The sequence below is a fragment of the Alosa pseudoharengus genome, unplaced genomic scaffold (assembly GCF_046254945.1).
Source record: "Alosa pseudoharengus isolate Yale_2024_CS ecotype anadromous, Long Island Sound unplaced genomic scaffold, YU_APseudo_1.1 YU_APseudo_1.1_scf_3, whole genome shotgun sequence".
NCBI lineage: Eukaryota > Metazoa > Chordata > Actinopteri > Clupeiformes > Clupeidae > Alosa > Alosa pseudoharengus.
The window spans coordinates 42985519-43002788 of record NW_027468718.1 but is presented as its reverse complement, the minus strand read 5'-3'; the positions used below and the strand labels follow the sequence as shown (position 1 = coordinate 43002788).

The 17270-nt window shown below is 43.1% G+C and overlaps 1 protein-coding gene across 1 annotated transcript in view; it reads right to left on the bottom strand.

Annotated features, from left to right (window-relative positions):
* Window positions 1-664: 664 nt before the first annotated feature.
* Window positions 665-17270, bottom strand: part of inpp4aa (inositol polyphosphate-4-phosphatase type I Aa) — a 32345-nt gene continuing 15739 nt past the window's right edge. The window contains exons 9-24 of the mRNA XM_076264344.1: window positions 16168-16315; window positions 15578-15708; window positions 15239-15343; window positions 14612-14720; window positions 14399-14416; window positions 13824-14010; window positions 13096-13317; window positions 12039-12183; window positions 10994-11026; window positions 8990-9162; window positions 8774-8897; window positions 8362-8629; window positions 8141-8238; window positions 7922-8034; window positions 3081-3235; window positions 665-2788 (exon numbers count right to left, since the gene is read on the bottom strand). Coding sequence (XP_076120459.1) covers window positions 2656-2788; window positions 3081-3235; window positions 7922-8034; window positions 8141-8238; window positions 8362-8629; window positions 8774-8897; window positions 8990-9162; window positions 10994-11026; window positions 12039-12183; window positions 13096-13317; window positions 13824-14010; window positions 14399-14416; window positions 14612-14720; window positions 15239-15343; window positions 15578-15708; window positions 16168-16315 — 2162 coding nt within the window. The 3' untranslated portion in view covers window positions 665-2655. The remainder of the gene's footprint in view (window positions 2789-3080; window positions 3236-7921; window positions 8035-8140; window positions 8239-8361; window positions 8630-8773; window positions 8898-8989; window positions 9163-10993; window positions 11027-12038; window positions 12184-13095; window positions 13318-13823; window positions 14011-14398; window positions 14417-14611; window positions 14721-15238; window positions 15344-15577; window positions 15709-16167; window positions 16316-17270) is intronic.

The following is a 17270-nucleotide window of genomic DNA, read 5'->3' as shown; positions in this document are numbered from 1 at the left end:
CCTTATATTCTTTTGTTTGTTAATTTTGCCTACTGTTACTCAACTACCCATGCCTATGACACCTGGTGTACTGTGTTGCCTGTACTATTATAGATTATTTCCAAGACAAATTTCTCTTAAGGTAGACAATAGAATGACATGGCAGGTCAAGGAAAGCATCAAGAAAAGCAAAGATTAAGAAATCGTTTTTGACATAGGCAACAAGGGTGGAGGTGTTTTTACACTTTTCAGACACTCAAAGTTTGAAAACTATGGATATTGTTTTAGAACCAACAACCTTTCTACATTATCTGGGGGTTTTGTGTGCAAAAAGTGGAATTGTCAAAAAATTAGAAGAATGTGAAAATCACTTTTCGGACTAGATATAATCGTTTATATGTTTTCTTAAAACATACAGAAAAAAACACTAAAGATGGATCGTGAAAATTTGAAGACAAAAAAAATCGTGTTCCTTAGACTCTATATTAGCAAAATATGCAAAAAAATCAATTTTTATATGAAAATCCAGCGGGACCCTATTTTCCAAACACAGCGTACTGTACTATTAGACATTCTCTGCTGGCATCCTTGTTCTGGTGAACTTTGTAATCACAGATAACGTTCTTGGTTAATATGCAATAGAGTGTGGCCAAACATGGGTGAATAAAGCATAACAATAAATTACTTATGTTAACTTCTTTTAATAGCTGCAAGTACTAAGGAATGAATGTGAGAAAGCACACTTTACAGCATGTTAGAGCATAGTGCTTATGCCACCAGTTTTGCAAGACGACATAAGCAAAGTTATGACAAAATAACATACAATAAAAAACATAGTCAAAAAGAAAAAAATAATATTTTTTTGTCATAATTCTTTCATTGTATCAATATCTGCAGAAAATAACAACATTTCAGCCAACAGAAGTTACGTATATCAAATCCATGTAAACATAATAAAGCGTGCACATGGAAATCAAATCTAAAACAGGTTGTATTTCTAGTAATTCTTATTAACCCTTTAATGCAGTGTACCAGTGACTGTTTTGAAGTAGCCCACCCATTAGCCTGCATGCATTAAGAAATACTCATTCCCATTGCCAGTTGGATATCTTTCTTCTTGCTGTTATTTTAAAATATTTACTCTCAGTACTTTTTGGTGTTTTACGTCAGTGTTTAAAAGGCCTTTCTCAATAAAGAAGTATATTTCATCTTCTTACAAATTCTATAGTGACCTTTGCTCACAATAGATAACCTCTTTCGGGCCAAGAGTTGAAATGTTGTTTGTGTTATAGCCGTGCACTCAGGGCTGTTGGAGAATTAAGACTTTGGGTGCTGTGCTCTGCAGTGCAACACTCTTCTGCTGCAGGGCAAAGTGAGAAATTAACTTGAGAAAATGTGTACGCTTGAAGTAGAATCAAACCCATACTGTATATATGTATTTTTCAGGGCTTAAAATATGAAGGATCCTGGACCTGGTCTTCTGTGGCTTTCTGGACATTCTGGACAATCCAGGTGTAGGAGCAGACTCCGGAGGTAATCTGACTCGGGGTGCTTGGCAGAGCAACAGCATTCTGTAGTTCATGAAACTCTTTCTACCAGCATGGAGTCCTCTACACTCCCTTCACTAGGTGCCCAGTCATTCATCCATATTCCGATTTTCAATAATAATAATACCACAATCAAACATAACTTTGTGACTACTGTCTTCTAAAAACTTCCTAGATTGTATTTGTAACAGGTGGCCTATTGATCTGTGCCACATGAACCAAAGGCTATCTAAAGATTTCACCTATGCCTGCACTGAACAAAATGGCATTGTTACAATAGTCCTCCTGCTTATTTACATAGATCACACTATTCTATCTGTTGTTTCGAAGCAGGGCATAGAAGCTCGTGCAGAGATGTTTGATTTGTAAGACAGTTTTAAGGCAGCTACAGTTTATGCATACTTTGACATCAGTGAGTATTAAACAGTGGTGTATTTGGTGAGTGATTCATCATTACCTGATAAAGCGTTTGTAACTATGACTAATATTGGGAATTTTGCTTTAATCACCACGGTTGACATTTTTCACTTTGACTGTGTCTGTGCTCTACAATCAAGACAAAAGGTATTTTGTGGCGTTCATTTTCTGTAGTGAAGTTTTTAAATCTCTCCTCTGTTAAGTTATGGGAGTGACCAAGTTAGGTCCCTGAGGGCCATTATGTCTGTAGACTTCAACTGAGATGGGAAAAAAACACATTACTTTGAGTTACAATACTTAAAGCATCATTGGCACTGTTCATCACTAGTTTATTGTGCTTCCTAGGAAAAAAACGAACACCACTTCTCGTCTAACAAATAAGGCCAACTATATTTGGCTTCAGGAGAGGTCCTGCAGTGGCTGAAAATAAGGTTTAGCCAGATCGTGTTTAGCTGAGTGACATCTGCAAGCCAGCAGACATGGTGGCCCCTCAGGACCTGGCCTGAGCCTCCCTCCACATCCCAGTGCCGTTCTACCAACACTACCTCAAGACTCTGCAACAATTCAACTGAGGAAAACACAACTGCCGTCGAGCAAATCCAACTTCAACATGGCTCTGTAACACACTAATCTACTTGGGCGAAATAATGAAGAGAGCTGGAGGGGAACTGCACTGGGGTGTGGCATCTTTGAGTTCTAGTCGCTTCTCCACTCAGGTCTCCACCTTCCCATAGGTGCCCTCGGGGGGCCTGTACTGCTTTGGGAAGGCCTTCAGCTGGAGAGAGTTGAAGGCATATTTCCGACTGCCCACGTTCTTCATGGTGTTCTCTCGTCGACATCCCTCACTGGGGGTAGACATGGTAAAAGAGGACAATTAAGACAGGAATCAAGCAGAATAGAGCAAAAGCCAAGAACAAAATACATTCAAGAAACAAAGCCATCCGTCGATAGTAATGATTCATTTTAGTTATATTGCCCTGGAAAGTACTGAATTGAATCAAAGAACTGAAAAAAACATCTCTGCTGATTTCATAACCATTATGTCAGTCAATGATTGTGTGTGTGTATGTGTGTGTGTGTGTGTGTGTGTGTGTGTGGGCTGATTATTTCCATCAGGATCTAAGGTGGACTCCTAACCTGCGCATGCAGTCGAGGGCCTGGGTGAAGACTTGCGGGGCCATGCAGTGCTCCTGCTGCAGAATTGTGCACTGCTCCAGTGTCACTGACATGGCTGTGCGGTCTTTCGCACTCTTACAGCTGGTCACGCGAACGCCGTTGAGACGCCGACACACCTAAAGTTTTAAAGGGCAGAGTAAATCAGTAATTAGGTGAAATAGAATGTTTGAGAAAGACATAATTGATCAAATTTAAAAATTACTTGTTATAAAAATGATTTATGTAATTCATTCTATTGTTTTAATGAAATGTGAGAAATGTGTATTATGCAGCTATGTTAAGTAGGGGATAATGTATAGAATGCCGGTTATTATCGAAAAAATAAGTCCTGATGGGGCGAATCGGAACCCGACGCACAGCGAAGGGGTCTTGCTCCGCCCTGAAGGGACTTATTTTCCCGATAATGACTGGTGTTCTATACATTATCCCGCTTATTATTTGGCTACTTGCCAACACAAGAAAAAGAAACTTCACATGATATCATCGTTGTGGCATTTGCTGAGAAACAAATAGTTCGCAACATACGCTGAACTTCAATCAAACACTCTTGAATTAAGTTCCATTGCAAGAAGTGACCGGATTACTTGCAGAGAGATATGAAAGACGTGAATCAGAAGCACAAAACCCGTTGCCATTGACAGCGGTCATTATATGTTTTTAGCGTTTTTTTTGTTTTGCTTTTTTTTTCCGTAATCTACTTCCTGAAATTTTGGTCAACGATACCCGGGACACCGAAACACCGGGGCACATGAAATTTGGTGGGTATGTAGCCCTACTAGACTTTTACGGAAAAATTTTGTTTGGTTCCCGGGGCCACTCCCCCCCCGCTCTGGGCCCCCCGAAACCCAAAAAATGCAGTTTTTCCTAAATAACTACCTGAACCATGGCACCGAGGATGAATAATTTTTTATGGTATGTTGGTCTCAAGGGCCCACATCAACCTTAATTTGTGATTTGCCCCCCCCCGGTAAAAATTGAAAATGCAATATCATTCTGCTTTAATCGCCCCTCTCTTCAGTTAAGATGTTCAGAACAGCACCAAATTTTATGTGTATGATTAACCTGACATTCTCTGGGGGTATGCCAAGTTTCGTAGAATTTCATCCATGGGGGGGGTCTAACAAAATTAAGTTATGTGTACATTTAGTGACTGTACACTCATTGGCCTGTAGATGGTGGTGCACACATATACACAAGCACACACAAGCACGCACATACTATCGGTATTGGCAATTAGAATGGCCAATACATAATTACAAATTCAGTAGGATTAAAGGAAAACCAAATATTCATCATCATTTGGCTGCATTTCCAGTATTGCCATTACGTAGTCGTTTGTCCACCAAATGGCGCATCATTGCAGTGAGACGTAATTTTGTTGGAAGTTAATCTAAAGTGGGTTGGAAAGAAAATAGATGCTTCCTACAAGGACAACACTGTAGTTTACCGCAGAGAACGTCTAATAAGGGTAGGATGATTTTCACATGACATGTAATTCCCATTTCCCATTCCCAAAATAAATCTGAGAATGTTTATCGGACATGCTTGGTTTTTACTGCAGGTACGTTAATCTTATAATTTTAATTTATAATCTTACAAATTGTATCAATAGCCTACGACCTAGGTAAAATACTGTTAAGCCTACCGTTAGCATTGGTTGAGTGATGGAGGCCAATTTCATTATTGGTGTATTTGTAGAAAACCATAAATGTGGTTACCAAGCAAATTGATTTCAGCGCTGTAATTATCCTTCGACTGTCATCTCATTCTTTTGTGACCATAGCCTACAGGAGCTAAGTGAGTTAGCGACAACGCGTTCGCTAACGTGATGGTTTTCTAATGGAAAATATAGGCCTACCTGAAAGATAACCTGTCTATGAAGCATCCTAAACAGGCTGGGACATTTCTGCTTGCTAAATAGAAAAATTCCAACACTTTTTCAACTACACGAAACTTTACAGTGATCATCAAATACCCTCTAGATTAAAATGCCCATCAGCCTCAACATTTAACTATATAATAAAAGTCAAAAAGTAAATTAAATCCCATACCAAAACCGAAAATCGTCTGTGTTTGATAGCCTGGTATGCCGCTCTAAACAAAACGCATGTCTCACAATAACGTACAATGTAAGAAATAAAGGTCTGCCTCGAATAAGCCTACCTCAAATAAATACCTGTGCTTTGCAGCCTAAGTAAATAGCAGACCCCGGACATAATGTAGGATTTACGGAAAGTATGCAATCACGATGTTGGACGCCTGGCGATGCTCTGGCCGTCTACTGTGCCTCTGACACCGCTGCCTCATTTGGATGGTAACTCCACAGGTGAGCGCGAAGATTGGATGTCGTGGATGCGTAAGTAAACTGTTTTTTGCTGAGTCCGCAGACAACATTCTCTTTAACCGTTACTTTACCATCTGCGGTGTACAACTCAAAGTAAAGACACCGCTTTACTTAACTACTAGCTTTGCTGCCTCCATCCTTTCTGTTTTCGTTGTTTAAAACTTGTGATATCCATGATGAGTATTTAGTTAGTGAATTAGCTCAACATTGTGTGCTGATAACCATATATAGATAGCCGAGTAAAAGAAAACAACAAGTAGCCTATTGCGTGCCTGCGTGCGTATTCTCTCTCCTGCTCAAACTAAATGTGTGCACGTTAATTTTGATAACGTGTTCACTAACTTTACGTAATAGAAAATGGTAAATAGCCTGATGGCATGCAGCTAATGGGATACTGTGCATAGTTGGGAAGGTATGGTAGGCCAATTTGGTGTGAATACACACACACACAAGGGAAATTTTCTCTCGCTGTTTAGTAGCCTGATGGTACGCACAGTGCGTACAGACGTACACCTGCAGGCGCGCCTGATTAAGACCACAAAAAGTTTCAAAAAGCATCTGAGCTAACGTTCATTCCCAAACAATCCTCTATTTTCAAAGGTGTTTCAGTAACGTTAAAGAAGTAACGAAAGAAGAAGAGCATGGCTCAAAGTAAAGTAATAGGGCTGAGACTACATTAATTCGTCAAAGTGAATCATTTGTGTCAACTCGTCACAACGTAGATTTATTAACGCACCAGTGATGATCTAGGCTACATCTCCATTTAAGCCAAATGTTTTAGAGCACACTTTGAGAGATGTATCCAAGGCAGGGCTGTTGCACGTGCTACAAAAATCATTCTGTGCGATGGATGATTTACCAACGTTACGTCTGATACAGTTTTGCCTATGGATATACATGCGTGAGACTGAGACGCTTGTTTGTTGAAGTGCTTGTTTAGGGTGTGAGAGGTGAATCGATGTGCTTTGATTCCAGCTTGGTAGTTGTAGTCTATGCTATTAAAAAGCACGTGTGTTTTGGAAGTATCCAAACAATGATAACACTTTCATTATGGCTGCTTTAGCCACAGACCTTCAGTTACTCTACAGTGGGTCCCATTTAGAAGTGACCACTTCATTCGCGCTTTCTGTGATTCACGCAGATGGGTGAAATGTATTACAACTTTTCGCCAAGAGGTGGCAGCTTAAGTCCGCTTGATACTATAAGCCAGGTGTTTTCAACCGGTGGTCTGCGGCCCACTTGTGGTGTTTGATGACATTGCTGCTGGTCCCTGACCATAGATTCAGTAGTTGCAATGTGGAAATCAGTATTTTTCCCACAAACAATAACGGACTTAGCTCTCAACTTGGCCCATTAAAATGTCAACAGTCTAGCGACGCATTTCATGAAGGCCCTTTTGGACATGTCAGTTATTTGTACCACTGGTTAGATGTAAAACTGCATTTCGTTTTAGACTATTGGTATTTAATTTGTGCATTGACAATAAAGTTGAATATCATATGAACTAAAGATGACTAAAATCTTGCATATGTAGAGGAAGAAACATCCACAAAAATCCATGGCATGACCTCTCTTCTTGATAGCTGTTGAAAACTATAAGTATAGTATAAGTATATACACTCTTTTGATCCCGTGAGGGAAATTTGGTCTCTGCATTTATCCCAATCCGTGAATTAGTGAAACACACTCAGCACACAGTGAACACACAGTGAGGTGAAGCACACACTAATCCCAGCGAAGTGAGCTGCCTGCAACAACAGCAGCGCTCGGGGAGCAGTGAGGGGTTAGGTGCCTTGCTCAAGGGCACTTCAGCCGTGCCTACTGGTTTGGGGTTCGAACCGGCAACCCTCCGGTTACAAGTCCGAATAAATAAATAAATAAATAAATAATTGTAAACCTGATACCTTCTGCTTTCCCCAAATACAATGTAGCCTACAGGTGTACTGTACATGACCTTTCATCAGTCCAGTTGCAATGGATGAACTATGATGAACTGCCCTACTTGTGATTGTTTAGAGATTTTAAAGGTTTTATAACAATGCTACACATTTTTTGGCTAATGCTACAAATCTATTCACCTTCGCAGCGCCAGTAGGCTACTTGCTGTGCGGCCCGCACACACACACACACAGGCATGCCAAACAAGCATACACAAAAGAGTGGGGGATGGAATAGAAGATGGATACAAATTGATTAGTGTGATTTATGTTCGCGGAACGGATGTACAGGACTGAGCGGCGTTCATATTTTGTACCGCTATGCGGTACATCTAGTTACATGAATATAATTGACGGTAGAACGTTGGGAAATCCCACTCCCAAGTCAATGGAGCATTCTACTAGCATTGTGAAGATCCGGAAAATAATGGACATAGAAGGCACAGGGATATGTCATGTGCAAGACTGCAAGGATACAAAGACTGCAGGATTAGATAAAGAGGCAGCGGAAGGAATTTCACCTCTGCAGCCTGCCGAAGGATGTCCACATTCTTGCTCTTCCTGGCGTGAATATTCTGGCTCAGGAATTTGAGTAACTCAGGCACACAGTTCTGACTCTGAGACCGAGGTAGACCTGGAGACATTAAGAGGGAGTTTTGAATGGAGAGAAAAGCATCCATTTGTAGACCAAATAATAATGGTGGAAATGGTGACACGGTTATGAACAGCCTCAGCCTTACAGTCTTCAGGAAGGACCTCTTTGAACTGGTCATAATAGGAGTTCAGCCGCACCAGACTCTCCAAATTCACAACTTCCTGCAGGGACGTGTCTCCAAACCTTCGACAAGAAAGAAGAATGCCACTAACAGGATTAACAGGCTTATTTCTGCTATACATCAATTTCACTTTTTTTACAAAAGAAAACATCTTCATGTTCTCTTTTGTTTTATGCCTCACTCACTTCTCTGCCAGGGTCTGCTGCTCATTGATGCCTATATTGAACATCACTGGCTGAACGCGCAGCAACATCCCATTCTGAATCTCCCGTGGCAACGCATCAAACAGCGCGGCTGGAAGCTGCACACGCACGTTGAAGCCATCCCTGTTTCCTGTGATGACGGGCTGAATGTCGGGGGCGAAGACAGTGGTTGCCTGGGTAACCTTGAAGGTGACGTTTCTCAGGTCCATGACACCAATACTCATGTCTTCCAGCATAGACAGCTCTTCACCTGTGATTCAAGCATAGTATAGTACAGAAAAACATAGCTATAGTAGGCCTGTAAAATATTATATGAGGTCATATGTTAATTAATGTAAACAGGACATACTGACCAAAAGCAGAATGAATATTCAAACAGAGAACGAGTACATACCATAGGTGCTGAGAAGACCCTCAAACTGGACTAACAGCCCAATAGTATGCAGCTGTTTCAGGAAGCCGTTGTCATGGAGAGAACTCCTCAGCTTGGCAGTGAACCCACAGATCAAGGCAGTTAACTGTGAACAGAGAAATCATTGATGGGTTTGTGTGTGTGTGTGCGTGCGTTCGTCCGTGCGTGTCTATATGTATGTGAGTGTATTCCACTCACTGTTTGGCAGAAGACCACATCTCTGCGGTACTGTAGGGCCAGACTCATGCCGATGGTGGAGGCGCTGTCCTGCATGAGCAGGAACACCATGGACTTCTTGGCCTTGTCACTCATCATGGCCACACACTCGTTGAGCGTGGTCAACACTGGGTACAGAGCCTCGCTCCACTCTCCTGTGGACGAGTCATATGAGATTAGACCATCTTCACTAAAACCACATGACCCAAGATGGGGGAGGGTGTTGGAACATGATACATATATATATACAGTGTTGTGCGTGCTGCAAGTTTCATCACCTGGTAAGAAACCCACAATTGCAGTGTCATGAGCAAATGTCTACAATGAGCAGCTTCAAAGAACGTATAGTGATTTCTAGCTCGTAGTGTGAAAAAAAGTAGCCTATTTATTTGAATATCTCACGAAAAAAGTAAAATGAACTGAACTCTGAACTACGGTAGTTCAGAATTAAAATTGTGAACTTTGAACGTGAACTGTTCACTTTGAGCATGTATGAACTGAACTTGAACTAGTTAAGAAAAGCTGTGAACTGGCACAACACTGTATATATATATAATGTATGTATAGGGTAGGATCAAACAGGCTCATATACCAACTGAGTATGTTAGCACAAACACAGACACAAAGACCAATACATAAGGAGTCAGCTCTACCTCCCCTCTCAACCACTGCGTTCCTCTGATGAGCGTATGCTGTGTGGACCATCCATTAAAGCTAAGAGGTCACAGTCAAGAATCTTTTCCTCAGTGATTCCTCCTTGCAGGAATGACTTTATTTTATCCTAATTTATATGAATGACACTTTTCTCCAAAACGACTTACAGATGTCAATTAATTGCAGGGCCAGACTCCCTGGAGCGACTCAAGGTTAAGTGCCTTGCTCAAGGGTACAATGGTGGCAGCTGGGAATCAAACTCACAACTTTTCTAGGCAATAGCATGCAAACCCGGCTCCTACACTGCAATCACCCCTAATGTTTTATGTTCATGTGATAGTTTTAGGACTTTCAAGGCATGTTTTAAGACTCACCTTGTGAGTTCACCTGTTCACCTTGCACTTAATTAATTAATCCTCTCAGTTATGGTTTGTATGTTCTTGGTTTTTGCTATGAAAACTCAATATTTCCATTGATGATATTTGATATTGTTATCATTATTATTATTATGCTTAATGTAAGCTTTTAGACTTTATCTGAAACTATTACTTTTAACTATAGTTTTCATATACTGTAAGTCGTTTTGGACAAAAGTGTTTGCCAAATGCAATAAACATAAACATATAGGAATTGAGTATGTTTACACAAACACAAACACAAACATATATACATAAGAAAAGCGATCACAAAGTGGTTGATCCTGTCATGTGATCAGCTATGAAGAGAGCAGTAAAAGGTGTTCCTTTTGACGGAGACTTCGCTCCCCCTAGTGGACAGAGTCAGGAAGCAGTGGTGGGCAGAGTGAAAAGAATCACTGGCCCGATTTGCCCACTTCATAGTAAGGGCGATTTGACTGAGAAAAGTCAGTACAAGTGACTGGAGATGAATTGATAGTTTTAGTTTTTGTGAGAAACACTGTCTGGACATGTACACCAAACTGTAATGGACAATATGAAGATGTTGATAGCTGAGTGAAGCCAGGTGAGAAGTTATGCATCCATAGAAGCAGCTCATCAGGGAGCTTATGAACTATGCGGGAGGATTTGTAAAAGCCTTTGGTTTCCTCATGTATGGACAAAACACAGAAACTTAAAGACACACTGCGGGGAGGGACACACACACACACACACACACACACACACACACACACACACACACACACACACACACACACACACACACACACACACACAGAGAATGCAAGCACAGATGTTCACACTCTGCTTAAATTCAGAGCTGCAAGCAAATACACACACAACACACAGACACACAAAAACAAACACACACAAACACAAACACATACACAGAGACACATGGGCACATGTGTTATACCTGGGGAGGATCCCTCAACACTGGGGCTGCCATCTGGACAGAGGGAAGTGAGAATGCGGTTAGGCGAGCACGTGGCCGACGACTGGGCCGAGTGCTGAGTGGACACACATGCCTGCATGTCTCAGCTGGGTGAGAGTGCGCACACATGCACATGAGGCAGTATTAAGGGTCCAGTGACTACTGATGAACTTGCACAGCGAACACTGCAGATTGCCCTGCAAGGCGGGGGATCACATTGGCCAGCGGCAAGCGGCAGTGGCAAGCGTAACGCAATGCTCAGACCATTACAAGTTCTATCTCGTTCCTACTGTAAGTAACACAAACGGTTTGCCTAAACTGACAAGTGAATACGCTGAAAGTTGAACCAAGTTCATAACGCTTGCCGTTGGTCACTGTGATCCCCGCCTAAGTGCTGGGTTGATTGTACTGTAAGTGCTGTGTTGGTATGAGAGAAGGATAAGGTACAGTACAGTATATGCCTAATGGAACATTAATGGCACCTAACGTGCTGCTACTGTAAAGGTGATGATACACGGGGCAACTTTTAGGGCAATAATAATATAATATCCCAGAAAATAGTTGCCCAACCTCAATGAGAAAGTCTTTCTCGTCCACATTGCCTTGTCAACATTGCCTTAAAAGTTGCCCCGTGTATCATCACCTTAAGTGTAACAGATAGTTCTACAAGAGAGCCAAAATAATTGACCCACTCATCATTCATGTTGTCTGTCCTATGTGATATACAAAGCTAAATGATTGTAAATGAAGGACATTTGTAGGCTATGTGTCGATATTACATTCAAGTAGTTCATCTTATTACATCTAATTACATTACGTTATATTCCAACTAATAATTAGAGGCTTGCTGTGTAATTTATTTCAATGTAAGGCTGATCTAAGATGTAAGCCTGCCCTACAGAGATATTGATGGGGCATGATGAAGTGTGCACAGGGCATTGGAGGGTTTGATAAGCGTAGTGATCACAAGGTTGGTGAGAGGGGGAAGAGGTCTTGTACGGGTCATTGTGCATGTTGCCGTAGCTACCTTTCTTGCTGGCTGTGGAGGGCTGGTCCAACTCAAAGACGTCTTCAACACTGCTGTCGCTGGCCATCCGGTCCTTGTGCAGAATCCGCTGCACCTGCTGGACCACACACTCCAGACTCTTCTCCACGTTCAGCCACACCTTCTCCTGAGAGAGAGAGAGAGAGAGAGAGAGAGAGAGAGAGAGATTGATTTATTGATTTGCAACTTGCTGTTACATAATCTACTTTGGATGCTTTGGCAATCTTGATACTCTCAGATTTGTTATTTGCATTTCAATGAGACGTGTACAGAGAGACAGTGGGAATGAGACAATTGAAAATAGAAATAAATACTACATGGTCTATTATAAAACTGCCAACCTGCCTCCTGATGAACTGGTTGAAAATGCTCTGAGTGTGTCATTACCACTTGCCTGAGCAAGTTGCATTACCCCCTCCTCCTCATGCCACTCTTACCCCCACCTCCTCCTTGTCTTACCCCCTCCTCCTCATGCCACTCTTACCCCCTCCTTCTGGTCTTACCCTCTCCTCCTCGTGCCAGTCTTACCCACTCCTCCCCATCGTACCCAGTCCTCCTCGTCTTACCCGCTCCTCATTGTGCCACTCTTACCCACTCCTCGTGCCAGTCTTACCCACTCCTCCTCGTGCCACTCTTACCCACTCCTCCTCATGCCAGTCTTACCCCCTCCTCCTCATGCCACTCTTACCCCCACCTCCTCATGCCACTCTTACCCCCACCTCCTCATGTCAGTCTTACCCTCTCCTCCTCATGTCAGTCTTACCCACTCCTCCTCATGCCACTCTTACCCCCTCCTCCTCATGCCACTCTTACCCCCTCCTCCTCATGTCAGTCTTACCCCCTCCTCCTCATGCCACTCTTACCCCCTCCTTCTGATCTTACCCCCTCCTCCTCATGCCACTCTTACCCCCTCCTCCTCATCGTACCCAGTCCTCCTCGTCTTACCCGCTCCTTATTGTGCCACTCTTACCCACTCCTCGTGCCACTCTTACCCACTCCTCGTGCCAGTCTTACCCACTCCTCCTCGTGCCACTCTTACCCACTCCTCCTCGTGCCAGTCCACATACAGCGAGGCCCGGCTGCTGCGGCCGCTCCACTTGGCGTGGGGAGAGCCCTGGTCATTCCGTACGACCACACGCTCGGGGTCAGGGTTGTGGGATGGCGAGCCGCGAGAGGCGATGAAATCAGGCCGTGCAGTGTTCAGGGCATGGATGGCCAAGGCCAGCAGCTTATTGTTGCACACCGTCACCAGCTGTCTCGTCTGCCAACATACCATGGAGAATCATCACAGGGCTCGTGTTTACCTCCTCAAGTCCAGTTATAATCCTAACCAAGTTTGCCAACATTTACCTCCTCAAGTCCAGTTATAATCCTAACCAAGTCTGCCAACATTTACCTCCTCAAGTCCAGTTATAATCCTAACCAAGTCTGCCAACATTTACCTCCTCAAGTCCAGTTATAATCCTAACCAAGTTTGCCAACATTTACCTCCTCAAGTCCAGTTATAATCCTAACCAAGTTTGCCAACATTTACCTCCTCAAGTCCAGTTATAATCCTAACCAAGTTTGCCAACATTTACCTCCTCAAGTCCAGTTATAATCCTAACCAAGTCTGCCAACATTTACCTCCTTAAGTCCAGTTACTTTCAAATGGTTCAAATCTATCTCTATCAGTTTAGATCCTGTACAGGGAGGGTTCTGTAGATTGTAATGCCTTTACTGTGCATCTAGTACATTTAAAATGCGATGCTTTCTGAGCCGTCGCACCTTTTCTGTGAGAATGGCCAAGGTCCTCTCCAGCGCGTTGGCCGAGCGGTCTTTGGCCGATCGGGACAGCCGTTCCACGTAGTAGCTGACTTGGGTCTTGAGCGTGTTGATCTGAGGGATGAGCTCCCGGGCGCGCACCACATCCTGGGGCACGTAGACCATAGAGGACGGACTCGACTCCTGGCTACTGCAGCGGAGCACATGGGTGCAATCAGAGACGGACTCAAACAGAGGATCCTCAGGATGCAATTTGTTTTTTTTTGGTGCATGCCGCAATACAGAAAACAAGCAGGGGGAAGCTCAGATAACGGTTAGTGACACTGAGGACATATTCTGGGACACGGTGTTGTGTTTTGTGTTGCAAACTCAGAAAGGAACATTGCAGCATCATCATCACCAACATCAGCCATCATCATCATCATCATCATCATCATCATCGGCAAAGAACACTCAACCACGGCTGAAAGATGGACCAGTCACAAAAAGACACAAGGTGATGACCATGCAGTGGTATCAGACTGAGGCTGATGTGAACAAATGAGGTAAAGAAAAGATCTGCTGTCCAAATAACTCACCAGTGCTCCTCAAAAGCTCTGATGAGAGAGCAAACAAAGGACACGTGACCAGCAGCACCTACTGATGAACTCAAATCTAGTTTCCTCTGAGATGAGGAAACCAGCACTTCAACATGACCCAGAGGCCATGGTATCAAATACAGCACAATAAAAATGGAAGAGCAGAATAGTGTTTGGGGTGTGGCATTTAGCCACCTAGCACATTGGACTTACTGCTTCTTGGCCTCCTCAAACTTCTGGATGAGTTTCCGCAGGCCACTGCCTTTGAAGCCCTGGTGGTGAGCAGCTGGCGCTCCGATGGTCACCACGTCGTATGTGTGATCTGGGGAGAGGGGACGGAGTGAGTGAGAGAAGAGGTGATCCAACAAATAGCCCGAGTCCAGCACTCATATGGCTTTAGCACAAAAACCACATACATTTTTGATTTCACCATGTGATGGTTTTCCCACACTAATATTACATGGTCTCTGTATATGTGAATGGTGCTTAATTCTCCACTATTTACAGCAGCAGGTGAATGCAATAATGCACGTCCCCAAATAACAAACTCAAATCTGAAAAAACAGAAACATTCACTGCATTTTAGTGACTTTTAGTGAATTTGGATTGTTAACTAAAGCAATACTGACTACTTAAAGGAGAATTCCGACGATTTTTTACATAGATCTCTGTTCTCGAGGTCACCGAGTGCTGTCGGTACGAAAACATTTTAAACAATCAGTTCTACTTAGCTAGAGTTGCTGCAGCCAACAGCTAGAGCAATGGGGCATGTTCATGAGCCCCCATGTTCATAGCCCCAGAGTGTAGCACACAGGATAGGGTTCACAGGACGTATCTTACCGTATCCCTTCTCTCCTTGCACCCTCATTCTCTGGAGGTGGAGATTCGTCGGCATGAACTCCAGCTTCCTCTCAGCTTTCAGTGTGCTGGATTTGAAGGACGGACCTGAGAAGGAAGAATCAACACATTAAGGCATTATCACATCAGGGTTCAAAGTAAGTACAAAATATATTATACTGCTGCAAAAACTTTTGGATGTCTTATAACATACAAATGGATTCCTTCTTTGCAGTGCTTTGCTGATGTATGTAACATACATTTAGTTAATGAATTTCAAGGAATTGGTCATATGTGCAGATGGTTGTTTGGTTGTGGTTATTGCTGGGTGATGGTGCTAACCCTTGTACTCATGGAGGTCAGTGAGGGTTTCCTGGTATGTGAGGATGATGGTCTGGTACTGGGTGATGATCTGTCTTCTCAGGTTCTCCCAGCAGGGGGACAGCTCCCCTAGCTCCTCCAACTCACACACCCTAGGGATAAGAGGGGAGGTGTTACCACACACACACACACACACACACACACATACACATGCGCAAACACACACACACGCACCCACACACACACACATGCGCACACACACACATGCGCACACACACACACACACACACACACACACACACATGCACCCGCACACACACACACACACACACGCACCCGCACATGCACACGCACACACACACACTCTCAGATGCCACACACACACACATCCACACCCACACCCACATCCATTCACTGGGTTTCATTTTTATTTTCCAGTATAACGAAGTAGCCAGATAGAGAGAGAGAGAGAGAGAGAGAGAGAGAGAGAGAGCTAGAGAATCTCACAGTTGAAGAAACAGCTCCACACAGACGTGTAGCCTGCTGTAAATAAGTGATTATGTGGCACGTGTCCAGTGTGTTGCAACACGTTGCATATGGATGTGCGATACCTGGTGGCGTCCTCCTCCAGCAGCAGTTTAACAAACTGTCGGGGGATGTGGAGAGACAGCGTGCTCTCAGCCATCTGCTCCAGGATCCTCAGGTGGTTGCCATCCGTGGTGGGGAAGCGATACATGCGCGACATGGTGCCACCAAACACTGACACAGAAACAAAGGCATCAGTCCAACAGTCCGTCTATCAATCAATCAATCAATCAATCAATCAATCAATCTATCTATCCAAGATTTGTATTGATCGTATTGTTATTTATTAGTGGATGTTTTTAATGAGTGAATGAATAATGAGTGTTTTTTTCTTATTGACTAAGTGATCTGCACAAGCATTCCAATGCACCTGTACATTGTACTTGGCAAAAATAAACACTTCACTTGACTTGACTATCTATTTATCTATCTATCCATTTATCAGTCTTCCCAACCATCAAGTTATAATGCATCCAATCCACCAGTGAAAATCTGAAAATCTGTAAGGACTCTTAGCTATGGTGAGCAGACCTCCAGAGTCTCCCAGACCTCAAGACCATTGTGGTTGAGTCATCACTGATGACGTCATGGTGGCATACAGACCCTGACTCATACAGTGACAGAAATAATTTCAATCGGTTGCTATGGAGATGCTCAGGCTATCAGTCAGGGCTGGCGATGGATGTGGTTCTGGCTGTTAGGAGCTTGTGTTAGTCGGGTGTAATCTGGGGGGAAGCTTAGCTGGGAGCATTAGGCCTTCACAAATCACAGTAAAAGCATTGTGAGTGCAGCTGACTACTTGGCAGTTAAGAATAAAATGAGTGTGTGATGGACTCATAACTTAATATCTCAAATACTTATAATAACAGAGAAACAGACACTTTGGAGGGGTTTTAAAACAGACTGCAAAAACATCCAAATCTGCAATAAAAAAAACTCACCCCTGGGGCATGTTTACAAAACATCATAATAACTCTTGGTTATTCGCCAGAAACCTAATACCCATCCTCACAATCTCAACCTTCAGGACTTATTTTATTCTCCTCTGCATGATATCTACAGAATATGAACATATTTGTTACTTGAATGTGTTGTGATTCACAGATGCTTTACGGACAATGCTTCATTT